Consider the following 26607-nt stretch of genomic DNA (forward strand, 5'->3'; position numbering starts at 1 on the left):
CAAGAGAAAAGCAACTCAGACTGTCAATCCTTTCCTGATATTTATACATTTCTGGTTTCATCCTTGTAAATATTCCCTGCACCCTCTCCAGTGCCTCTATACTGTTTTATAATATGGCGATCACAACTGCACAGAGCACCCTAACCAAGACTCGACACAAGTTTAGTATAACTTCCCTACTTGTCAATTTTGTCCCTCTAGAATTAAAGCCTTGATTTGCTTTTTTAATTGCCTTGTTTATGTGACTCCAATGTGGTTGACTCTTAAGTGCCCTCTGAAATGGTGTAGCAAGCCACTCAGTTACATCAGAGTGCTATGGAAAAAAAAAGCACTGTGGTATACCTAAACCACCTAGATTGCAGAGGTTCACCACCACCTTTTCAAGGGCAATTAGCGATGTACAATAAATGCTGGCCTTGTCAGCGATGCTTATATGCAAGTAAAAAGGACAGGTGCCCACAAGCTTGGTGAAAGGGGTAAGTTTTAAGGAAGATTCTAATGGAGAGAGGGTTAGAGAGGTCTGGTTTAGGAAAGGACTTCCAGAGTTTGGGTCCTTGACAGCTAAAGGGACAGCCTCCAGCGATGGAGCAAAGGAAATTGGGGGTGCACAAGAGGCCAGAATTGGAGGAGGCAGAAATCTTGGAGGGTTGTAGGATAGGAGGTTACATAGATGGGGAGAGATGAGGCCATAGAGCAATTTGAGGCATTGCTGGACTGGAAACCAATGTAGGTCAGAGAAGTAACTCCTTCATATAAAGATAATCATTGTTCCCTCATACCACATAACTTTCCTCAGTTGGAAGCAAATATATACTGCTAGTGCTTCACGACTGCAGCTTTGTGTGCAGGTATTTTAAAGTGCACCGACATGAGTGGGCTATTTTTATTTTCTGTTTTGGTGTCTTGTAGGAAAAATCCAACCCTCTACAAGCAGATTGCAGCAATGTGTTGTCGCACTGACCTATAATAGTTTGTCTTAATGTTTTATTATCTGCTGGGAAGGGGAGGTCCTTTCAAACATTTATGGCAAAACTGGGAGAAAAACCAGAACAGCCTTTATGTTTTGTAATTCTATAAGCGTGAAGGAATACATCTAACATAAGTGCATTGACCAGCAAGAGGGAATCAATTGCAATTAGGGATGGTCAATAAGTGCCGGCCTAGCCAGCGATGCCCACATTACATGAATGAATAAAAAAAAATTTTGCTCTTAAAAGGTTAAAAGGACAGTCCAGATGTCAAGACTTCTAAGTCTCTGGCTCCTTGCTGGGCACATTGATATACAAGGATGCTTTTGAAATTTGTCAAAGGCTGTAGTAATTAGCTCAGGGTTAGTTGAAGTACCCTGCTACAATGCTGTCTACCTCGTGTGCTTTGTTTACTGCTTCCTAGTGTTTGAAGTATCGAGCTTTCACTTTCCAAAGGAGGAACTAAATTTGAATGCTTTCAAATTCAGCATAGTTGTTTTGCATAGCCATTTGCTTTTTGAGGGATTTGTTAAGGCCAATTCAAGGCCTTTTTTTTTTACATGTTGAGTGAGAGATCATACAAAATCTAAGAAAAGCTTAATCCGCCTCTCAGAATGGTGCTGTCTAGCAAATACCAATTTTTATTCAAATTACATTTTCACAACTTGACAGCAGGAGGAGCTTTGATTGTTTTGCTCTAAAAATGGAATTGAAAGTATTCCACTGAAGAAGTAAATATGTCTTGAATTATTTTTAAAAATGGACTCCTAATTCATTATTTTGATAAATCATGAGAGTTTGAAATATTTGCTTACGTTAATTATTAAAACATTCATCAAAATGTGTAAGGTTGTTAGGGGTAGGTAGGTCACATTGAGATCAGCCATGATCTTATTGAATGACGGAGCAGGATTGAGGGGCCAAGTGGCCTACTCCTCCTAATTCATATTGGTATGTTCATACAAAGTATACACCGCAGTGACTTATAAACTACAACAATGTAAAGGGAGCTTTACTCCATATCCAACTCCAGCCGTATCTGCCCTGGGGGCGTTTGATGGGACATGTTAGAGGGAGCTTTACTCTGTATCTAACCCTGTGCTTTGTCTGTCCTGGGAGTATTTGATGGGAGTGTAGAGGAAACTTTACTCTCTATTGAAGAGACTGTGCTATTTCTGCCCTGGGAGTGTTTGATGGGCCAGTGTAGAGGGAGCTTTGTTCTGTATCTAACATGCTGTATCTGAAATACTGTAAAATGTTTTCAGCCCCTAGACTTAAGCCATCAAATAAAAAACCATAACCGTTTGTGCTGTGCTCATTAAAACATTTATTCTTTTGCTGTGTACAATCCATTCTCGTCATTTTCACCACATTTAATTTAGCCTTCACAGAAATGTTTGGTACAACCTTGAACTCCAGTTTTCTGATTGGCCAGTGGGTTTTGTTTTGGGGTTCCTTTTCAAATTGTATTTTATTTTCTCCTTTCCTTCCTTCTGCACCACTGGAAGTGCACCAGTTTAGAGAGTGGGCAATGCTCCCAGATCTCTGTCACTCTGCCATTCAAACAATTCATGAAGATAACATTTCCTCTCAAATTTTGGCTGCTTCTCTATGAGTAAAGCATCTTGTTCCCTTTTGACCGCGGAGCTAAGATCAGGAACTCCATGCAGCAGGAGGGAGGAGGTGCTTAAGGAATGAATTTGTATCTTTTATGCTTTGCCAGTCCTTTTGGAGTTTCTTTGCTTTGTAAGTGCTTTGCCTTACAACTCTTGGCCTGTGTTCTTCCGGCTCTGGGCTCTTGTATATCCCCCACGCTTCATCCACTGCACTATTGGAGGCCACACCTTCAGCCATATAGGTTTTAAGCTCTGAAATTTCCTCCCAAAACCCCTCTACATCTCTCTTCTCCTTTAAGATGCTCTTTAAAACTTACCTCTTTGAACCAGGTTTTTCTCCACCTCGTCTAACGTTGCTATCTTTGACTTGGTGTCACATTTCGCCTCATTAAACCCCTGTGAAAGCCTTAGGAGGGCATTCAATGTTACAGCCACTACTTGGTCACAACACTGCTGTATTTCCAAATTACAGAAACCAATATTGATTTTGTCCTGAGTCTTGCCCCAAAGGACTTAACCAGTTTGAAGAAACTTTTTTCCCTCTGTTGCAGCTGCTGCATACAGTTAAAAATAACAAGGACAAAGGTCGCGTAAATGACAGTGCGTTCCTATTTGGGTTTGGAGATGGGGGAGGTGGACCTACACAAGACATGTTGGATCGACTACAGAGAGTTCAGGACACAGATGGGCTTCCCAGGTCAGGGAACAAACACTTTATAAAAGTCTTGTACATTTTTAACTAACTTCCCGTTTTGGTCTGGCTGAAAGAACTCGTTACTCATGCCTCTTTATGTCCTGTCATTATGTCAAGTTGTGTTCAAAATATGTTTTGTGAATGTAAAATAATTTTTAAAATTCTGCATGCAACTGTGTATTTAAAATGTCATAATTGCTTGTGGTTTAGGAGACCTAAGCTCCTGTGTATGTGTGTAACCCTTGCCCTGCTGAGTTCCTATTCTCAGCAATGCTGCTAAGGAGGAGAGAGCAGAGAACAAGCCATTATTGTGATATGCTAGCAACCTAGGCAATAGCCTTTGAGATGTGGACCATCCATTCTGCAATAGCAGTAGACGACATGTGAGGATTGAAGTAATAGGAAAAGAGCAAAAGACTTTGCAAAGAGACTTGTCCTCTGGAGGGGTTGGCTGCAGGAAAGAAGCTAGGCTTCTTGGATGGTGCAGTGGATCCGCAGGTTTTGTGTCAAACATTTTCTAGCCATTGTTATATTGCATTTGAATGTGCCAAATGTATCATAAGTGAGAAAGAAAGCCAGTCATTTCCCATTGGTTTTTCTGATCTCAGTAACTTGGAATCTCCCAAAGGCATGTTTCCAGAGATTAAAAGTCGCTCCCCAATCTAGAGGAGTGAGCCGCAGCATTAGGCCTCTGATACCATGGTGTTCTCCACAGGTTGTATCTGAGCAGAGCTGTTAAAGGAACATGGCAGTTAAAGCACAATTTCATCTTAGCCACTGAACATCTCAACATGTCCACACAACCGGTAAACAAAGAATCAGCTACTTGGTCCTTGTGTATTGGATGCATCACACTTTTTAAGTGTACCGTTGACACAAATTCTTGCTGCGCTTCTGATCTCTCATCATTTCTCTGGAAATGCAGAATATGCTGCCTAATTATTTCTGCATCCTGCAACTCACTCGAGTAATACCAAGGAAAATCCACTGTACACACAAAAGGGCTGATTTCTTTGAGTGCCCTGATAGTGATCATCCTGCCTGGATAGAGGCTAGGCTTATCTCTGGAGGGAAAAGAGCTGGGTGAGTGGTCCTGGGTCATTTATAGAATCAGTTACAGCACAGGGGCGGCCATTCGGCCCATCAGGTTCATGCCAGATCACCGCAGAGCAGTCCTGCAAGATTTTTCCTACAAATGCCCATCCAATTTCCTTTTGAAATCATCGATTGTTTCCGCTTACACCACCCTAATTTCAAAAGCAGGATTAAGAATGACCCCAAAGCTATCCCTAGGGTTATTGCCATGTCTGCTGTGGCTCAGTGAATGGCGTTCTCGCCACTGAGCCGGAAGATTGTAAGTTCAAGGCCCACTCCACTTGAGCACAAAAAACCAAAGCTGAAGCTCCAATGCAGGACTGAGGGAATGCTCCACTGTCAGAGCGAGGTGCTGTCTTTTGGATGAGATGTTAAGATAATTATAAGGTAATTAATAAATAGAATAGGGAATTCAGGAGAAAATCATGGAGAGTGGTTAAGATCAGAATGTGGAACTTGTGACTATAAGGAGTAATTGAGGTAAATGGCTTAGATGCATTTAAGAGGAAGCTAAATAAGCATATGGGAGAAAAAGGAATAGAAAGATAGGTCAATAGGGTTAGATGAAAAAGGGTGGGAGGAGGTTTGTGTGGTTCCTTGTTATGCTGAATGGCTTGTTTCCGTGCTCTAAATACTTGTAATAACACAAGAGTTGCCAACTAGGCTTTTCCTATTTAAAATTAACCAGTCACGCTATGCTCATAAAAACCCAGGCTCTTGTAGCTGAGGCCTATCCAAGGTCAGTAAATTGCTAACCTCGGGAACCAAGTCAGAAGAATTCATGAAATGTTTTGATTTCTTTTATCTATATTTTTAAAAAGTATCTATAACAAGGCTTGATGGTTGAAGACATTTTTATGTAAGTTACGGATAAAAGATTAACCCTATCTTGCTAGCTACTAATAGGTACTCTCTGTCTCAGGGTGAAACAGTCCAGCCCAGAGACCTTCTTCTCAATCCTGGAAGCTGACACCACAATGCTCTGTACCTGGGTTGGTGAACTCTTCTTGGAACTACACAATGGCACCTATACTTCCCAGGCAAAGGTGGGAATCTTTGTAATTTTTAGTTTTTAAGTATCATGGGGACTGGACTGGTAATCCAGAGGCCCTGGCTAATGCTGTGGAGATACTGTTACAAATCCCACCACAGCAGTTGGTGGAATTTAAATTCAATTAATTGATAAATCTAAATTGAAAAGCTAGAATCAGTAATGGTGACCATCAAACCGTGGATTGTTGTAAAAACCCATCTGGCTCACTAATGTCCTCATTAATGTTCTCTAAAGAGAACCTGGCCTACATGTGACTCCAGACCTTTGTGACTCTTAACAGCCCTCTGAAATGGCTTAGCAAAGCACTCAGTAGTGCCAAACTGCTACAGAAAAGTGAAAAAGGAATAAAACTAGATGGACCACCCAACATCAACCTAGACACAGGAACATTGACGCTGGGTCAGAAACCCTGGAACTTGCTTCCTAACAGCCGGGGAGGGGGAGATCATTGGGCAAGAAGGTCTGGAAATATTGGGAGGGAGGCAGATCATCTTGAAGGCTGGTGGGAAGTACTCCTGCTCTTCCTGGCCCACAAGCAATGCTGGAAAAGCACTTAACTGCTGATGTGGTAGATCTCTCCTCCCAACGCATCCTGGTTAAACTGGAATTAGGTGCAATGTGTTAAGTTGTTGGGTTTCTATTTTTGAGAAGGCCCCCCCCCCCCCACTCACCCTGTTCCTCTCTGCTGCCACTCTCCCCTCTCCTGGGATCTTAAAATCTCCCCCAGAGCTCCCAATCTGCATTTATACCTCCAAATTACAGGGAATTGTCTTTATTATTAATGGAAAGACACATAGGTTGCTGGAACTTTGCCAGTTAGAAATCCTTCCTGCGCTCCATCATATTGAGATTACAGCGTGAAGCCATTATTAGAAATAGTTTTTTTTAATTATATAACGTTGAGGTAAACAAAGTGCAGCATAAGCTTTCCAACTTTCTTTAGGTAACTGAAAACACCTGTTGCTTTTATAGCAAGACTGGAACTGCACTCGGCAAATATAGTAAAAGGGGTCAAATGGGAATTTGGGGCAAAGGAGAAAGCTAAAGTTATCTACTTGCTTTCGTTTCCCTGTTTTTTTCCCATATCCTTTCAAAACCTACATTCACTTCCCTTTTAAAAATTCAAAGTAGCTCTTAATATTTTGTAATGCATTTGAAATAGCTACACCAGATGCATTTCTGTTATTTGTATTTGCATTCTGGTACAAGTAATCAGCAATGTTTCACATAAAACTTCAAGTAAACCCCACTAATAAATCCTGGAAGGACTGTAACACTAATCACATTTGAAGGGAGCCCTTCAATGTAAGTTCTGATTTAAACATGTATATTTAAGGTGAATTTTTTGCTAACACTTGACTGCTACAGAGATACTTGGTAAAGAAGGAAAAGATTTGCATTGTTTTAGTCTTATAAGTTTTATGCTAATGTTAAAGTTAACTGGGAGAAACCTCATTGTAAACAGATGGATAATAAAGGAAATTGAGACTAACCCAAGACTGGATGTTGACAAGAAGACCATAAGACGTGGACATAGGAGCAGAAGTAGGCCATTTGGCCCATCGAGTCTGCTCTGCCATTCAATGAGATCATGGCTTATCTGATAATCTTTAAATCTACTTTCGCTCCTTTTCCCCATAACCCTTGACTCCCTTACTGATTAAAAATCTGTCAATCTCATCCTTGGATATACTTAACAACCTAGCCTCTGCAGCCGTCTGCAGTAAAGAATTCCACAGATTCAGTATCCTCTGAGAGATGAAATTCCTCCTTATCTCTTGTCTTAAAAGGCGATCCCTTACTCTGAGATTATACCTCTGGTCCTAGATTCTCCCACAAAAGGAAACAAACTCTCAGCATCTACCCTGTCAAGCCCCCTAAGAATCCTATAAGTTTCAATAAGGTCGCCTCTCAAACTTCTAAACTCCAATGAGTACAGGCCCAACCTACTCAACCTCTCCTTGTAAGAAAATCCCTCCATACCCGGGGTCAACCTAGTGAACCTTTTCTGGACTGCCTGCAATGCCAGTATATCTTTCCTTAGATAAGGGGACCAAAACTGTTCACAGTATTCTAGATGTGGTCTAACTAGTGCCTTATGTAGTTTTAGCAAGACCTTTCTATTTTTATACTCCATTCCCTTTGAAATAAAGGCCAACGTTCCATTCGCCTTCCCTACTACCTGCTGAATTTGTATGTTAGCTTTTTGTGATTCATACAGGAGGACCCCCAAATCCCTCTGTGCTGCAGCCTTTCTGCAGTCTTTCTCCATTTAAATAATATTCAGCTCCTCTATTCTTCCTGCCAAAGAACCTCACATTTTCCTACATTATATTCCATCTGCCAAGTTTAGCCCACTCACATAACCTGTCTATATCCCTCTGTAGACTCTGTGTTATCCTCACCACTTGCCTTCCCACCTATTTTTGTGTCATCCACAAACTTGGCGATAGTACTTCCCTCATCCAAGTCATTAATAGATAATAACTGTGGCCCCAGCACTGATCCCTGTGGCACTCCAGAAGTTACAGGTTGCCATCCTGAAAATGTCCCCCTTAGCTCAATTATCTGTCTTCTACTAGTTAGCCAATCCTCTATCCATGCTAATATGCTATCCCCAACACCATAGGCTCTAATCTTATTAAGTAGCCTTATGTACGATACCTTATCGAACACCTTTTGGAAATCCAAATATATTACATCTACTGGTTCCCCTTTATCTATCTTGCTTGTTACCTCCTCAAAGAATTCTAATAAATTTGTCAAGCATGGTTTCCCCTTCATGAAGCCATGCTGACTGTGCTTGATTATGTCATGCATTTCTAAATTCTCTGCTATTACATCCTTTATAGTAGCCTTTAACATTTTCCCAATGATGGATGTCAAGCTAATTGGCCTATAGTTACCTGTTTTTTGTCTCCCTCCCTTTTTGAATAAGTTTTCCAATCCGCTGGGACTTTTCCAGAATCTAAAGATTCTTGGAAGATTACTACCAGTGCATCCACTATCTCTGTAACTACTTCCTTTAATATCCTAGGATGCAACCCATCAGGTCCAGGAGACTTATCGGCCTTCAGCCCCATTAGCTTCCCTAGCACTTTTTTTCTAGTGATAGTTATTGTATTTATTTCCTTCCCCCCAACTTTTGCCCCTTGACTATTTAGTATTTTTGGAATGCTATTAGTGTCTTCTACCGTGAAGTCTGAAGCAAAGTATTTATTCAACTTCTCTGTCATTTCCTGGTTCCCCATTATTATTTCCCCAGCCTCATTCTCTAAGGGGCCTATGTTCACTTTGGCCTCTCTCTTCCTTTTTATATATTTAAAGAAGCTCTTACTTTCTGTTTTTATCTTACTTGCTAGTTTACCCTCAATGTTTATTTTCTCCCTCTTTTTTATTTGGTCATCTTTTATTAGTTTTTAAAACTTTCCCAATCCTCTGGCTTACCACTAATCTTTGCCACATTGTATGTTTTTTCTTTCAATTTGATACTATCCTTAACTTCCTTGGTTAACCATGGTTGGTTTATCCCCTTCCTTGAATCCTCCTTCCTCACTGGGATATACCTTTGTTGGAGTCATGAAATATTTTCTTGAACATCTGCCTTTGTTCATCAACCATCTTTTCTGCTAAACTCCTTTCCCAGTCCATTCCAGCCAACTCTGCCCTCATTCCTTTGTAATTACCCTTATTCACAGTTGTTTCTGACCCAAGTTGCTCACTCTCAAACTGAATGCTAAATTCTACCATGTTTTGGCCACTGTTTCCTCGGGGATCTTTCACTCGGAGATCAGCCTGATCAAACAAAGACAATGGAGGACTTGAACAATGTCGTAAAGCTCCTCAGTTTAAATGTATAGACTTACTTTATGTAACTACATATTTAATTATGTAATTATATGTTCACCTATTTTCAGTGGATAAGGAAAACTACTTATTTCTTAGGCACTAATCAAGCAGCACTTGTGTCACTGGCTGTGGCAAGAGCTCTTTGGCACTTAAAGAAATCGTAGAGAAGTTTATACTCTTTTAAGTAAAACAAAAAAAAATCAATAAATTAACGGAAAATCAATAAATAAGAGGGGTTGTGACAGCCCCTGGTGGGGGGCACTGTAACTAAAATAAAAACGTGAAAAGAAACTTAACTAATTAAACCAAAATATCATCACCAGGGGTGCAGATGATGCACCCAGGAAAGAAGCTTATATGTGCACCTGTCACTCATTACAACACCCAAACAACCCCACTCCGTCCTGTTGCAGCAACATAACCTCTGATTTTGCCTGAGCAATACAGCCAGAGTTGTGCCTCCGCAGACTGAAATTTTACTTGTGATTTAAGTGCAGCACTGTTTGGTAAACTAGACGGCCGCAGTTTACACGATTCACGCCCAGCTAACAATGGGATCTGTGCATAATGAAAATAAATAGTGCAAAAGATTGTGGTGTTTTAAGTACAAGTTATGTTGGAGTTTCTGCAACCTTTACACTGGTTCAAAACTCCATTGGCCCGAAGCTTGCCCCACCTACAGAATTGGCCCCAGCTCCTAAGGCACAATGGCCAGTTTTCGCCACTTCAGTCCATTTGGGAACGTTATACATTTCATTCAGATTCTCAGGCACGTGGGCACCATAAACACGTTATTCCATCATTAAAAGGGAGAGATGGTAGCACAGTGGTAATGTCACTGGACTAGTAATCCAGAGGCCCAGGCTAATGCTCTGGGGACATGGGTTCAAATCTCACCATGGCAGCTAGTGGAATTTAAATTCAATTAGTAAACCTGGAATTGAACTCTGCTTGCACACAAGCAGGAGAGAGACCTCCTCCTGAGTGAGGCACAGCTAGAGTGAGTATGGATATTGGCAATTTGGTGCACAGTGGGAATTCAGTGCAGAGGGGAAGAGGTGCTCTTAGCATTTGTTTCTTTGCTATCCAACTTCTTAAATCTTCAGAGAGTGGTCTTGCCCTGCTGCAGCAGCAGAGGCTACAAGGGAGAGGAATGACTGGTAAGTAGTGGGTAAGGTCGAGTAAGTATTTACTACTTTTATTGCTTATAGTTTAAGGTTTTTTGTGGTTTATAGTTTGTATATTCTGTAGTAAGGATCACGAAAGAAGGGCCCTGGAGTAATTGATTTAAAAGGTTTAATTTAAAGGGATAAGTCATGGCAGGAGGTCGTGGTGTGCTCCTTGTGCTCCATGTGGGAAGCCGGGATCGTTTCCAGTGCCCAGGACCAGCATGTGTGCAGGAAATGTGTCCAGCTGCAGCTCTTGGAAGCTTGGGTTTCAGAGCTGGAACGGTGGCTGGGGACACTGTGGAGCATCCGCATGTCTGAGAGCATCGTGGATAGCACATTTAGAGAGGTGGTCACACCACAGCTGAAGGGACTTGAGGAAGGAAGGGAATGGGTGACCACCAGGCAGTCCAAGAGAAACAGGCAAGTAGTTCAGGAGTCTCCTGAGGTCCCGCTCGCAAATTGTATTCCATTTTGGAGGCTGATGAGGGCGCTGGTTCCTCCAGGGAGTGCAGACAGAGCCAAGCTTCTGGCACCACAAGCAGCCTGTCTGTACAGGAGGGGAGGAAGAGCAATAGTAATAGGGGATTCTATAGTCAGGGGAACAGATAGGCGCTACTGTGGCCATGAGGTTGGTGTGTTGCCTCCCTGGTGCCAGGGGCTGGGATGTCACTGAATGGCTGCAGGGCATCCTGAAGGGGGAGGGTGATAAGGCAGAGGTCATGGTACATGTTGGTACCAATCACATAGGTAGAAAGAGGGATGAGGTCTTGCATCAAGAACTCAGGCTTCACTAAAAAGCAGGACCTCTTGGGTTGTAATCTCTGGATTACTCCCAGTGCTACGTGCTGGCAAGCTCAGAAATAGGAGAAATAGTGCGGATGAATATGTGGCTTAAGAGTTGGTGCAGGAAGGAAGGTGTTAGATTCCTGGATCACTGGGACTGTTTCTGGAGAAGGTGGGACCTGTACAAGCGGGACAGTCTACATCTGAACCAGAGCGGGACTAACATCCTTGCAGGCGGGTTTGCTAGTGCTGTTGGGGGGAGTTTAAACTAATTCGGCCAGGGGAGGGAACACAGAATGTTAGCAGAATGGGTACACATCATAATATAGTAAAACAATCAAGTCAGAGGGCATACAGCTGCATTAAGTTTCAAGGGAGTAAGGCAATGGCTGGATGGCCTCTACTTTAATGCCAGGAGTATTACAGGTAAAACGGATGAGTTATGGGTGAGGATTGACACGTGGAATTGTGATATAGTAGCCATCATGGAGAAGTGGTTGAGGGAGGGGTAGGATTGGCAGCTCAACATTCCGGGATATAGAATCTTCAGGCGAGACAGGGAAGGGGGTAAAAGAGGAGGAGGCATTGCATTATTAGTTAAGGAGTCAGTTACTGTAGTAAGGAGAGATGATATCTTGGAGGGGGCATCGAATGAAGCTTTATGGGTAGAGCTTAGGAATAAAAAAGGGGCAGCCATGTTGCTGGGTGTTTATTATAGACTCCCAGACAGTCAGCGGGAAATTGAGGAGCAAGTATGTGCACAATTCACAGACGTGTGTAAAAACAATAACAATAGGGTAATTATATTAGGTGATTTCAACTTTTCGAATATTAATTGGGATACAATAAGTGTTAAGGGCTTGGATGGAGTGGATTTCTTGAAATGTGTACAGGATATCTTTTTAGGTCAATATGTAGAGGGCCCAACAAGGGATGGCGCAGTGCTGGACCTAATTCTGGGAAATGAAGTTGGACAGGTGGCTGAGGTGGTGGTGGGGGAGCATGTAGTGATAGCGATCACAACATGGTACAATTTATGGACAAAGAAATAGACAAGTTGCAAAAAAATGTTTTGGATTGGGGGAGAGCAGATTTTAGTAAAATAAGGCAGGATCTGGCCGAGGTAGACTGGGAACAGTTACTTGTGGGGAAATCTACAGAAGAGCAGTGGGGGGGTGTTCAAAAAGGAAATGGGGAGGGTACAGGCTCAATATGCTCCCTCTAGGCTGATAGGAAGGAGTAACAAGCCCAGAGAACCATGGAAGACCAGAGATATTCAGGATACGATGAGAAGGAAAAGAGAGGCTTTGAGCAGGTACAAACAGAGCTAATCAGCAGAGGCATTAGTGGAGTACAGAAAGTGCAGGGTGGAGCTTAAGAAAGCAATTAAGAGAGCAAAGAGGGGATATGAGAAAGCTCCGGCTGGTAGAAGTAGGGAAAATCCCAAGATATTCTCTAAGTATATCAATGGGAAGAGGATAACCAGGGAAAGAGTAGGGCCCATTAGGGACCAAGGGGGCAATCTATGGGTGGAGCCAAAGGACATTGATAGAGTGTTGAACAGATACTTCACATTTGTCTTCACCCAAGAAAATGAGGATGAAGGTATTGAACTCGGGGAGAGAGACTGTGAGGTTCTTGAGTAAATTGATATAGGGAATGACGAGGTGTTGGCAGGCTTAAAAGTGGACAAATCTCCAGATCTGGATGATTTGTGTCCCAGACTGCTGAGGGAGGCAAGGGAGGAGATCACAGGAGGTCTGACCCAAATTTTTAATTCCTCTCTGGCCACTGGGGAGGTGCCAGAGGACTGAAGAACAGCTAATGTGGTTCCACTATTTAAGAAGGGTTGTAGAGATAAGCCAGGGAACTACAGGCCAGTGAGTCTCACGTCAGTGGTAGGGAAACTATTGGAGAAAATTCTGAAGGAGAGAATCTATCTCCACTTGGAGAGGCAAGGTTTGATCAGGGATAGTCAGCATGGCTTTGTCAGAGGGAGGGCATGCCTAACAAATTTGATTGAATTTTTTTGAGGAGGTGACCAGGTGTGTAGATGAGGGTAGTGCAGTTGATGTAGTTTATATGGATTTCAGCAAAGCCTTTGACAAGGTCCCACATGGGAGACTTATAAAGAAGGCAAATGCACATGGAATACAAGGTAATTTGATAAGGCGGATTCAAAATTGGCTTAGTTGTAGGATACAGAGGGTTGCTTTAGTGACTGGAAGCCAGTGTCCAGTGGCGTACCACAGGGAAATGTGCTGTGACCCCTATTATTTGTCATTTATATAAACAACATAGATGTCTATGTTGGGGGGAGGATTAGGAAGTTTGCGGATGACACAAAGATTGGCCGGGTGTTAACAGTGAGGTTGAGTGTCTTGGGCTACAGGAAGATATGGACAGGATGGTCAAATGGGCAGAAAAGTGGCAGATGGAATTTAATCCTGAAAAGTCTGAGGTGATACACTTTGGAAGGAGTAATTTGACAAAGAAGTATTCAATGAATGGCATGACACTAGGAAGTTCTGAGGAACAAAGGGACTTTGGCGTGTGTGTCCATAGATCTCTGAAGGCGGAGGGGCATGTTAGTGGGGTGGTGAAAAAGGCATATGGGACACTTGCCTTTATCAATCAAGGCATAGATTACAAAAGTAGGGAGGTTATGTTGGAGTTGTATAGAACCTTGGTGAGGTCACAGCTGGAGTACTGTGTGCAGTTCTGGTCGCCACATTATAGGAAGGATGTGATTGCACTGGAGGGGGTGCAGAGGAGATTCACCAGGATGCTGCCTGGGATGAAACATTTAAGTTATGAAGAAAGGTTGGATAGACTTGGGTTGTTTTCGTTGGAGCAGAGAAGACTGAGGGGTGACCTGATCGAGGTGTACAAGATTATGAGGGGCATGGACAGGGTGGAGAGGGAGCAGCTGTTCCCCTTAGTTGAAGGGGCAATCATGAGGGGACACAAGTTCAAGGTGAGGGGCAGGAGGTTTAGGGGGGGATGTGAGGAAGAACTTTTTTAACCAGAGGGTGGTGACGGTCTGGAGTGCGCTACCTGGGAGGGTGATGGAGGCGGGTTGCCTCACATCCTTTATAAAGTACCAGGATGAGCACTTGGCACGTCATAACATTCAAGGAAGAAAGGCCTCTTCTGCACTGTTGTGATTCTGTGTGATCTGTGAAAGTTAGTCTCAGTAATCTGGCCATGAAACTATCATTGATTGTCATAAAAGCCCATCTGGTTCACTAATGTACTTTACCTGTCCTTAGCTGACATGGCCTACCATGTGACTCCAGACCCTCAGCAATGTGGTTGACTCTTAGTTGCCCTCTGAAATGGCCCAGCAAGCCACTCGAGAACAATTAGGGATGGGCAGCAAATGCTGGACTTACCAGTGATGCTGTCAAGAATTTTTTTAAAAAAAAGACCATTTAACTGAAACCTCAGTCAGGTCTTTCTCGTTTCTCATCAGTTATTTTAAATTACCTCAAATTTAGTTTAAATTGCTGCAAGTTCTCAGTGAATTAATTCTCCCTTTGTCCACAACCCCTATGGCCAGCAATCTATTAAAACCACTGTTTAGCCTGTTCTTTCAGCTGCAACAACTACTTGAACAAGTTCAATTCAGTCACCTTGAGGCTATGTACTTGTCAATATTTGATTATGATCAATAGCACTGTTCCTGTCTGCATACTCTCAACTCCTTTCTCTCTCATTTACTGATCTAGCTTCTCCCTAAAAGCATCTACGCTGTCTATAGGAATAGTAGAAAGAACAAACCAAAATAGACCATTTGGTTTATTAGACCTGCTCCTTCCACATTTTGCACTTTCAGGAGCCTTACCTCACAAATTTAACACCTTTTTTTGTCTTTCTTTGTAGATTAAGAAAGGTAACCGTAAATGTGAGTGTATCCTTCGTAGTATTGAAGTAGTGAGCAGCCTGGCTTCTGTCCAGAAAGACAGCTTCCAGTATCCGAGTTCCCAACTGCAGCATCTGTGGAGGTAGTGTGTGTTTCATGAGATTTAATTTATTGAGTTGTTAAATTTCTCTCTGCTTTTAGATTTCCTCATGCCATATGGAATTCTAAGTCACAAAGCTCGGGAGCTGAGCTGCTCCAGCCTTTCCATGCATGTTATGGAACTAAATGGGTAGGGATTGTGAAAAAGAAGTCTGTTCCTCCTTTTGCCTCCCTGTGGTGAGGTGTTCACCCTCCACTTCACACTTCTTCCGATGACTGCACCAGGGCTGGGACATCATTTTGTACAAGATCATTGCTTAAACCACAGGCCTGTCACACTGGTAGAATGGACCTTTCATGAGTGACATACTGTGTTGGTGGAATGGCAGATAATTTCTAGGCACTGGGAGTGTTGGAGAAAATCAGATGGAGGAGACCTCCAAACTCTAGTTTCCATGTAGAACAGTTAATCAGCCAGGGAGTAAGTTGGTTGTCCTCTCCAGTTGTATTGCATGGGTGAGCTGAATTGGAGAAAATTTTCTAATGATTGACATCAGGAGTAGCTATTCACAGTGTGCCAGGACTTGCTACATGTGTAGTTAAAGTTACAGCACACATTGAAGATAGGCCTAAAGTTGTGATTGGCACTTGGAATTCATGCTGGAAATTTAGCACTGCTTTTCTATGTATTTAATTTTCCAATGAGTTGTGAGCGGTTTACAAAAAGCTCTGCAAATGGTGGGACTCAGCAGTGCTGTACTGAACTGGTTGCTGTATATTAAACCTGACTGGAGGCAAGAATAATGAAGCCTTTACAAGAATGAGACCAGAGCTGAGAAGTTATGTCTGTGAGGAAAGGTGGGACAGGCTGGGACACTTTCTTCCACTAGAAAAGAGAAATCTGACTGTGATCTAAAATAATTAAAGAATTTGGTAGGGTAGACACAGGGAGGATGTTTCCACTTGTCAGGGAGAACCTAAGCTGAGGGCCATAAATATAGTCACTAATAAATCCAACAGGGAATTTATGAGAAACTTCTTAACCAAGAGAGCGGTGAATCTGAGTGGTGAACTCGCTACCATAAAGAGTGATTGGGATGAATAGCATAGATATATTTAAGGGGAACCTAGATAAACACCTGAGTAAGAAATAGAAAGCTTCTGCTGAATAGAGTGAGGTGAAAAGTGGTGGGTGGAAGCTGTTGTCTAGCATAAACACCAACTCAGTTGAGCCAATTCTGTGTAATTGTATGTAATTGTCATATTTCACAGACTGCTGCTGCTCAATCAGTTCCATGATGTGCTGCCTGGCTCATGTATTCAGTCTGTAGTGGAAGATGCAGTAAAGTTCTATGAAGGTAAGGCATCTGTCCTCATGGCATATTGTCCCTGCATCTAAGTCTGCAATTTACTTTTCAGGCACTTAGAGTAATACATATTATTTATTTTGTAATTCCTTACATAACTTTATCGTAGCTAATTATAATTTTTTATTACACTGGATTATGATAATTACTGTATACCATTATGCTTATGTAGATATATATAAAAATTGTAATTTTATCACTTTCAACTTGTTGTGGTTTCCTAGGTTGTAGAGGCAGTAGCATTCGTACAATATGGGTAATTTGACAGGTATGGTTTGAGGAGGGCTTTATTATAGGGCGTATTGTTGGAGTAACTTTTGTGTTGCATTGAAAATGGTGATCTGGCACTGCCTCTAATCTCTGTTTTGCAATTCATCAATGTTTCAAACAATAGGCACCTGATATTGTCAGATTTTATCACAAAGCGAATATTGCTGAAAAGAGAGACATGTTGCTGAAGCTTTTCATATTGCCCTCAACAGGACAAATGCAAGAATGTCAAATTTCAAATGAACACACAAAGAGTGCTAATTGGTTGGCAAGTCATCTCTTATTGGCTGAGGCATTGCCTTGTAGAAAGCCACAGGGCACTATAGGCTCCACAAGCTCCTGGGTAATTCAAAAAAGGCGCAAGGCTTGAACATATTCCTTATGTTTGCAGAGAACGGGTCCTTGTGTATGAACGTATGTTGATTCTAGCAAGTGTAATTGATACACGGTACAAACTCGACTTATCTTAAATTGGTTTTTACTGTAGTTGTTGACACGCTCAGGGTTGTTCAGTAAGTGCCACCAAAATCAGGTCTACCTGCAGCTATACTCCTGGTGAGAGCATCCTGCACTCCCTCAGAGCTGCATCATGAGCAAATGCCTGCATGCTCTCTGGCAGCCACCTGCAGCAGTCTGCATTCTTGCCCAAGTCATTACTATGTTCACATTTCTGCTTGGAAGGGCAAAAGCTGCAATAGTCCAAGTTGACCTGAAGGTTGTTAGGGAGCTATCCAGTGGTGTGTCCTAGATTGTGATGTGCTTCCTAGTTGCTTGTGGAGATTGAATGAAATGCACTACATTTGAATGAAAATGAATGCACTTCTTTAACGTGCAGCTTTCACACATGCATCTCTCTCCTCCTCAAGTTAGTCACTCCCCTTGTATCTAACAGGGCTTGAATTAGGGTCAGTGTGCTCTTATTTTTAAAAAGAGAAATGCTTCATTTTGTACCTTCTTTATTAGGGCCTAGATGGCTGAAGAAATGGCCTCAAATAATATTCTAAGTTTCTTCAACAGTACCTTCCAAACCCGCAGCCTGTACCTACCCAGAAGTACAAGGCCAGCAAGTGTGTGAAAACACCACCACCTCCAAGTTTCCCTCCATCCACACTCCATCCTGATTTGCAAATTGGACTTGCTGTTCCTTCATCATCTTTGGGTCAAAATCCCGGAACTCCTTCCCTACCAGCACTGTGGGCGTACCTACCACACCACATCAACTGCAGCAGTTCAATAAGGTGACTGCTTCTGCCACCTTCTCGAGGGATGGGCAATAGCCTGGCTTTGCCAGTGTTGCCAACATCCATTTTTAAAAGAAAAGAACAGCCTAGTTCAACCTGAGACACTGGCCGAGTAGGGGATGGCATTAGTGTCAAGGGCATGGAATTTGTGGCAAAGCCTGAAGATGATGGCTTTGACCTTCCCATTATGTAACTTGAGGAAATCACAGATTACAGATACCAGACAAGGAATCTGTCAACACAAATGTGGCGGATAGGCTGAGAGAGAAGGTGGAGAAGTCAAAGTGGGTGTCGTCAGTGCATATTTGGAATCTGCAACAACAAGAATTCGCATTTACACAGCAGCTTTAAGATTCACGCCCCAAAGCGCTTCATAGGAGCATAATCAGGCAAAATCGGGGGGGGGGGGGGGGGGGGGGGGGGGGGGGGGGGGGGAATATTGGGATAGCTTTAATTGTTTGTCATTTTTGACCCCCTCACTGTGATTGTTGATTGATCGCCACTTAATTACTTAGAATTAAATTGAAATGTTTTAAAGCTCTCATTAAATTTGAGGTTCCCTTCTTGATGGCGTTTGCTGAAAGTCAGGGTGCAGGCAGAGCCTCAGAATCAGATCATCAGCTCTGAATCTTCAGAGACGAGGAGGATTATTCCCTGAGTGGAAGTATCAAAAGTGATTTTCTTCACCCTCCCCTCCCCAGTCAAAAACTAGATTTTCTTTTAGGTTTGTGGAGCCTGACTCACATTCAATAAATGTCAACTCTCCTGGCATCAAGCGATCTACCATTTTGTTTTTTTAATTTACCTTTGTTAATTGCAGAAATCCAGAGCGGTGGCAATGAACTTTTGAAGGAGGCCATACAGTGTCTCTTGGGAGGATCTGTGCAAGAGACTGGGAAGAACATCAATGTGCTAAACACCTTATCATGGGAGCGGACTGAAGTTATCTCAATGCCTCGACTGGAGGGAGACGAAGTCCTAGGTAACAGAATTAAACTTGGTGGCTGAAAAGCTCTCAACGATAGATCCTTTAGATGGAATCCCTTTCCCCAACTGCACTAACACAATTGCTCTCTAGACCAAAACTCAGCTGATCCCTAAGATAAAAGCAAAATACTGCGGATGCTGGAAATCTAGAACAAAAACAAAAATACCTGGAAAAACTCAGCAGATCTGACAGCACCTGCGGAGAGGGATACAGTTGACGTTTCCAGTCCGTATGACAGACTGTTGAAGGGTCATACGGACTCGAAACGTCACCTGTATCCCTCTCCGCAGGTGCTGTCAGACCCGCTGAGTTTTTCCAGGTGTTTTTGTTCTCAGCTGATCCCTGTATGGGCCTGAAACCCTATATTCTAGTGGGAAGCTGGCAGCAGCAGCCTTCCCCTGCAGGAGCACATGTCCTACATCAGCAGAATATTGATGGCACCTGTGGGGAACTCTATTGTGATGAGAATTTATTCACATCAAAGTATAATTTGCAAAAATATTTATGGTCAGAAAGAAACTTGTTGCAGTATCAGAAATGTGATTTTTGTTTTTCTATTTTTATTTTCTTCCTGTATTTTAGGTTCCCCATGTTAGCTTTCATTATTCTCCAGCTGAGAGGACAGACAGGCTCCTCCCTCACCTCTGTTCCTGCTGCTCTCGCGACAAATTTAGAGCGATGCTGCTGTCACAGCTCTGTGCCGGGGGAAGCCTGGCCCGTATCTGGCTTCTTGCCCTGACAGAGTGAGCAAGATTAAGAATATTCTGGATGGGGAGTTGCAGGTGAAAGTCTGTCTAGTGAGGCACCAACCTGTCGCATCATTATACCACCTCTCTTTTCTGGTGTGATTGGGGCAACACATTTAGAATTGTCCTTGCTGTATTTTTGTGCCCTGTTTGCCCTCTTCTGAAAGTACTGATTCCTGTATGGGCACAGTTCAAATTCTGTTGGCTGGTCCTTGGAACCTTGGCCAAGATGTCATCCTAGACAGTGAGTGTTAACAAGCTATTTGAGCTTGGGGAGTACCACATCTCAGCTTGACACACACACTTCCCAGCAGGGAAAGTTAGTGAATCACAGTTGGGGGTGGTGAGTGCTGTTCTTATTGCCTTTCCCCAGCCCAGGGCACCAAGGCCAGTTTTATGCTACAGAAGTTCTTAATCTCCCATTCCTTAACTAAAGCAAATTGTACATTGTTTTCTTTGGTCCCCATCTCAGTCATCTAAAATAAAATATTTATATTTTTTTTTAATACATATATCTGTATATATTTCATTTATATAAAATATTTACATCTGTTATACATGACATGAGATTTGTAAAAGAATATTCCTTATGAAGACCAATTTTGGTTCCTCTTCCCTCCTCAGGCTTTCCAGTGATGTGAGTTATGGGAACTAGGCAAATACATTCTTGGAAGTGATTTGAATAACTCTGTTGGAAGCTGGCATGTTGGGTGGGCATGGGGTCTGATTCAGAGATCTTAGAAAGCTGCTTGCAGTGTTTTTGTCCAGAGCCTGGTGATTCCAGTTGCCATGCAGTGTCTAGTACTTGACTTGTCCACTCTCATGCCTAAGTTGATTTAATGCTACCTTTCGGCCTCAACCAATTGTCTCCGCAATTCTTAACGTTGATGAGTTGGATATCCTGTTTCTTGCTCTGATTACCCTGGTTTTCTCCTCATTCATTCCAGCTTAACCAGCTTAATATAGCCTTAATCAACTGACTTGCTCTTCTGAGTCCAATTTCTCTAGATTCCGAGTGGGTTAAGACTAAGCTGGGTTCTAAAAGAGACGTGGAATTCATTGCCGTTCTGAGAAAACATTAACTCTGTTTTTTTCTCTGTAAATGTTGTCTGACCTAAGTGTTTTTTCAGCATTTTCTGTTTTTGTTTATGAAATTCATTATAAAAGAAGTAATTGGGAGACGATCCACTGGTTGAGAGCGCACTTCATTTGCTTAAGATTATTACATTTTCCCCAAACTCAATTGCTTTTGGCCTCGGGGGTCACTGTTAACCTGCCTCTTAATGCCTAACTCCAAAAGAATTGGTCTCCTTTGACTCCCAACTCACTAAATCAATCCTTCCTCCTTGATATTGACGCTAATGTCTAGAGTGATGCTGTTGTCACAGCTTCGTGTCGGGGGATACCTGGCCTGCCTCCCGCTTCTTTCCCTGTCAGAGTGAGCAAGATTAAGAATAGGCTGGATGGGAAGTCGCAGGTGAAGACTGAGCGTTTCATTTCTCCTCTTTCAGTTACTTCAGCTGTTCCAGTAATAATGTCTTTTCAGGACCTTCTGTAACAGAAAGTGATTCTTAAGCACAGATTCAGCTGAAGTCTTCCAAATGCACAATTTGATCGTTGACCTGGGCAGGGACAGAATGGTAGTGAATGAGGAAGTATTATTGTTGATCAGTGAAAATGACTTGTATGTTCACGCCTCTGTGTTTAACCAGCTCATTACAAATGATCCTATGCCCCAAAATATTAATGAAGAGTGCGAAGGGGAGTCTTATGATATTGCATTTACTAAGGTTGGCATTCTGTGTCACTTGCAGCTCTTGTGAAGGTTCCCAGTGTGGGGTTTGCTACAGTGACCAGCCCCCTGGTCCCATCTCACCCAGTCATTGTATCTTCTCAGGTAATTATAACATAAAGAGGTAAGATGCACTATTTTCATTTGTCAATAAACCTATCTGCCCTCTCTTGCACTTTCTTGCTCCCTTTCCTGTATGCACTCTTAAGTTTTTGCTCCATGTACCTTCAACCGTCAGCAATACACTCACCACTGAGTCAGAAGATTGTGGGTTGAAGTCCCATTTTAATGACATGAGCACAAAATCTAGATTGACACCTAGAGATTAAACCGAGGCTTTGTCTGCTCTCACGTGTGTGTGTAAAAATATTTTCAGGCAGCTATTTGAAGAGGAGCCCGGGGCGTTATCACACTGTTCTGACAACATTCCTCATTCAGCATCACTAGAAAGCAGGATTACCTGTTCATTATCATATTGCTGTTTGCGAGAGTTTGCTAAGCACAGATTGACTGTCATGTTTTGTACATTGTAAACAGTGACTACAATTCAGAAGTACTTGACTCACTGTAATGTGTTTGGGACATCCTGAGTCATGAGAGGTGCTTTTTAAATGCAAGTCTGTTTGTCTTTTCTTGATTTCTTACTTCTCTTATTCTTTGTGCTTTTTATTGTTTCTCCCTCTCTTACTCTCTCAATTCTTGGTGCACTCCTCTGGTGCTTTTACTCCTTGTGCACTTAACTTCTGTACTCCTTTTTACGCTTTCTTTTCCTTACTTTCTCCATCTTATTCCCTGTGCTGTTACCTCTCATGTTTTTGTACCCCCCTTTGCCCTTTTCCTTTCACCCTGTGGGTACATTTGTGTTACATTCTCACGCAGCGTTTGTTCATGTTGCAGGGAGATGGCTCTGTCCTTATGGAGAATGGAATTCTCAAAGTCGTATTTGATTCACTGGGCCGGATGACATCACTTACTCACTTACTTTATAAAAGGTACAGGAAAACGATTTCTTAAAATGGGCCACCTATGGCAAGGTTAAGTCCACATGAAATACTTTCTTTAAAGAGGTGTGATGTGTCATGTGCAGGTGTCTATGCTGTACCTATCCAAGGTGCCAAGCACCAAAAGGTACTTGTGAAGATGCTATAAGTATAGAAAGTGCTGAAAGGACACAGGACATCTGCCAACATCTGAAAGGGTTAACATTCCTGGACTGCGGTTCTGATCAAGACTGTAAATCCAAACTGCAAATCCCTCTTTGTTTTCTTGTAAATGCTGGTGAGCCGGCTGCATAATTCCAGCATTTTCCTTTTCTTTCCCACTGAGTAATAACGAATTTAAGTTGCTAATACTCGTTGAGCTGCTGGATTAAGGTCTGATTAAAGCAACAACTCAAGCAAATTTTGAGATGGACCACCAAAATGTGTTTACTTTGGTACTTTCACTCCAATATAGTGGCACTTTGAAATATTGCTTTGGAACTACACTTCTAGGTTAGTTTGCTTATTAACAAATGTAGGGCAATGAACACGGGCTGCACTTTATTAACATATAAAATCGGAACCCAAGTGCAGAGTCTCATGAACTGTGCACGAACCATGTTTCATTACTGGTTGCAATTCATGCTTAACACACAAAACTCTATAAATATTAAAATAAAGAGAATGTAGGTCAGAGGAAAATACCTGACTGTTAAAACATTTATTTTACTACTTAACCAAGGTTTAAGATTTCAAAGAAGTACCAAGAACAAGTCTGTAAAAATGGCACCCTTGAGGTTTCATTTAAGATCAAGAGAATGTTAGATTTTTGTTCACTATAAACTGAAGCTCTTCCTCAGTGTTTAGTGACACTGCCTGGTTAAGATTCTAATCAAGATACAGATGTTACAGATTTGTATTCGAATTAGGCAACGTGCTGAGCAACTGTATATTTTACTGATTCTGAATCCACCAGCACCATACTGGAGCCCACCAGTTTCTCCCTGTACAGTCTAAGTGGCAGTGGTGATTGAAGTAGCATTAGATCAGTAAACTCGCAAACACAATTGATTTTCATGGTGAGGACATGTATCGGTATTACAAATGTTTGGCAAAGATCTCTGCAGTAACGTTGCTGTGGGGGTAAGTATAGTATAACTCCCTTACACCATAATTTCTCAGAATTTTGCACTATAATAATGCCGTACACTGTAGATACACTGGTAATGGTGTAGGTTTTCAGGAAATTCCAGGCCAATGCAAAAATTGAGTGCAGAAGATTTTCAGAATCATCTAAGGGAGAAAAGAAGAGCATTCAACCCTTCAGGTTCATGCCAGCTCTCTGTAAAGCAATCCAGTCAGTCTCATTGGCTAGGAAGCCAACTCACTCCAACACCTCATTGAGAGGCAGACTCAGTATTCATCACTTTCTCAGTTTCTTTCTCATGTTGCTGTTTAGAGTGCATGAGCTGGAGGGTAGGGTCTCATAAAACTGCACACATCAGCTGATATTGTTAACACGTTGCTTAAATCGAGTACAAATCTTGATTAGAATCTTAACCACGAACAGTATCACCAAACACTGAAGAAGTGCTTCATTTCATAGCAAACATTAAGTTCAATGTTTTCTTGACCAGAAAAGGAACCACAAGGGGTGCCTTTTTCACTGACTTGCTCTGGGTACTTCTTTGAAATCTTAAACCTCGCTTAATCAGTAAAATAAATGTTTTAACAGTCAGGTATTTTCCTCTGAAATTCATTCTCTTTACTTTAATATTTATAGAGTTTGTGTGCTAAGCATGAATTGTAACCAGTAATGAAACATGGTTCGTGCACAGTTCATGAGGCTCTGCACTTGGGTTCCGATTTTATGTATTGATAAAATGAGCTTGTGTTCGTTTCTCTTCCTTAATCAATAAGCAAGCTAACCAAAAGGTATAGTTCTAAAGCAAACTTTGAAAGTGCTGCTATGTTAGAATGAAAGCACCAAAATATGCACAACATTGAAGGTCTGTCTCAAAATGAAGTACACAGTTATCACAAAATCCCAATCCAAATCAGCTGTAGCAGCGACACCAGGAGACCCTTCCTCAAGTTCAGCCAGCACTCCCTCAGGAACATGAATCAGCAAATCAATGCTATTTTGAATGTTTTGTTGGTTTATACGTAATGGTGTGCATTCTGAGTTGCAGTGACATACAGATTTGTGACTGGGATTGCTATAAAGTATAGTGTTTGTGGGAAATTGCTGTAACTATGTAGAAAGTATCTGAAATCACCCTGGAATCGAAATCTTATATCAGAAGCACCCTATTCAGCTTTAGAAAACTAAAGTTCTGATAGGTGGTGATTTCATTTATCTGTCAGACTGAAATTAGTGATGTTCATCCTGCAGGCCACAGGCATTTGTTCACTGTCTTTGATTTTTGAAAACAGCAGGAGCTCATTCATTCACTTCATTTGTTAAACCGTGGGTGATAAATACTAGATTGCAATGATGCAAAAATATTTACTAAATCACCAATCCAATAGGCAGTAATATTAAATAAATATACAGAGTTAAATACAGTTAAAAAAAATGCTTGTGATTTTTATGGAGATGTTTAATGAACTGCCATTCTATTCTGTATCCAGCCCTGGCACCTCTGAATAACAGAGAAGGAAAAAGACTGATATTTATAGCAGAGACTGGCTCTGCTTTTGAGCCATGCTCCTTTTGTGCCAATCACCCCCAACAAATCCACTTTTATAACTCTCCGCTTTACTTTTAATACGTAGACCAATGCAAATATGAGATGTTGTGACTGCTTTATAACACTTGAGTGCTTCCTTAGTGGACCTGAGCCAGAGATGGTTATTTACTCTGCAACTTAATTGCTTGAAAGCCTATATTATTTTGTAAGCCCCAACACTCAGATCAACAGTTTAACTCTAGACTGCGTGGCCATCCTCAGGCAGTTTATAGGGTATTTGCCTGATGGACCTTGAAGGCAACTCTTATGCTGTTTTTGGGGGGCACTGTTCCTACAGCATGGCTGTCATGGGGCAAAAGAGATTGCGTGCACAAGAAGTCATTTTCAGAGGAACAAAGTTTGACGGAAGGTTTTTGGAGGAAATTACAAATGAAGAAGAGGCAAGGCAATGGATAGGGAAGTAGTTTGTAAGGACAACAGGTTTGTCCTTACTTTATCACTGAGATTCATATTTTCAGCATCTGTTCAGTCCTAATTCTTTGTTTTTGTGTTTGAACAAGTAAAGCATTAAAGGCAGTAACAGTACAGTATCTGTTCCTACACATCTCCCTGTTGTAATCTAGTTCCAGGACTGTGAATTTGTTTTGCTCATCACCAGAGTCCCAAGTTACTAAGAACATTGTGCTACCTATGTTGTATTTTCAGGGAAACTATTCCTGAGGGCTGCTACGGGAACCAGTTTGTGATGTTTGATGATATTCCGTTATACTGGGATGCATGGGATGTCATGGACTATCATTTAGAAACAAGGTAATGCCAGAGTAATTGTTATAATCAACATTAACCTTTTTAAACTGGGCATTTCTGTGCCACTTCTAATGAGAGAGAAGTCATTGTCGTGAACCAAAGCTCACTAAATTCCTGTATATACTATTCTACAGCTACCTGCTAGGAGACACAGGAGGGGTGACATGGTGGGCATTATGTAGGGAATGGAGAATGGTGATTCCCAGACTGATTCTTTAAAACTCTTATGGGAAAGTTTTTAGTTTCTATCTTCCCTCCATGATTCATTAGAGATAAAGAGTGTCCCAACTATGCAGCAATCATGGTTAATTGTTCCATTTGAAGTGAAGTCCATTTGAACAGATACCTCCTGAAGACTAATCAATAAAAACCCTCCATTAATGTTTTGCTGAGAATCATTTCAAATTTATACATAAATCTAAACGATTTTCCAGTGCTCCAGCTGCCAAGGTGTTATGCCGTTCCCATCTTAACACTGATACAGCAATGGTTCAGTAAAGAGGCAGTCCATGCAAACCCTTTAGAGTTTCA

At 41.9% G+C, this 26607-nt stretch overlaps 1 protein-coding gene across 2 annotated transcripts in view; it reads left to right on the plus strand.

Moving 5' to 3' along the window:
* man2c1 (mannosidase, alpha, class 2C, member 1) overlaps positions 1-26607 on the plus strand; it is a 105833-nt gene that overhangs the window by 60451 nt on the left and 18775 nt on the right. For both annotated transcript variants that reach the window (XM_041178446.1, XM_041178447.1), the window contains exons 12-19: positions 3136-3281; positions 5296-5419; positions 15114-15235; positions 16465-16550; positions 18891-19052; positions 21619-21701; positions 22494-22588; positions 25975-26079. In XM_041178446.1, the coding sequence (XP_041034380.1) occupies positions 3136-3281; positions 5296-5419; positions 15114-15235; positions 16465-16550; positions 18891-19052; positions 21619-21701; positions 22494-22588; positions 25975-26079 (923 nt within the window). The remainder of the gene's footprint in view (positions 1-3135; positions 3282-5295; positions 5420-15113; positions 15236-16464; positions 16551-18890; positions 19053-21618; positions 21702-22493; positions 22589-25974; positions 26080-26607) is intronic.

This window comes from Carcharodon carcharias, chromosome 32 (assembly GCF_017639515.1).
Source record: "Carcharodon carcharias isolate sCarCar2 chromosome 32, sCarCar2.pri, whole genome shotgun sequence".
Lineage (NCBI taxonomy): Eukaryota > Metazoa > Chordata > Chondrichthyes > Lamniformes > Lamnidae > Carcharodon > Carcharodon carcharias.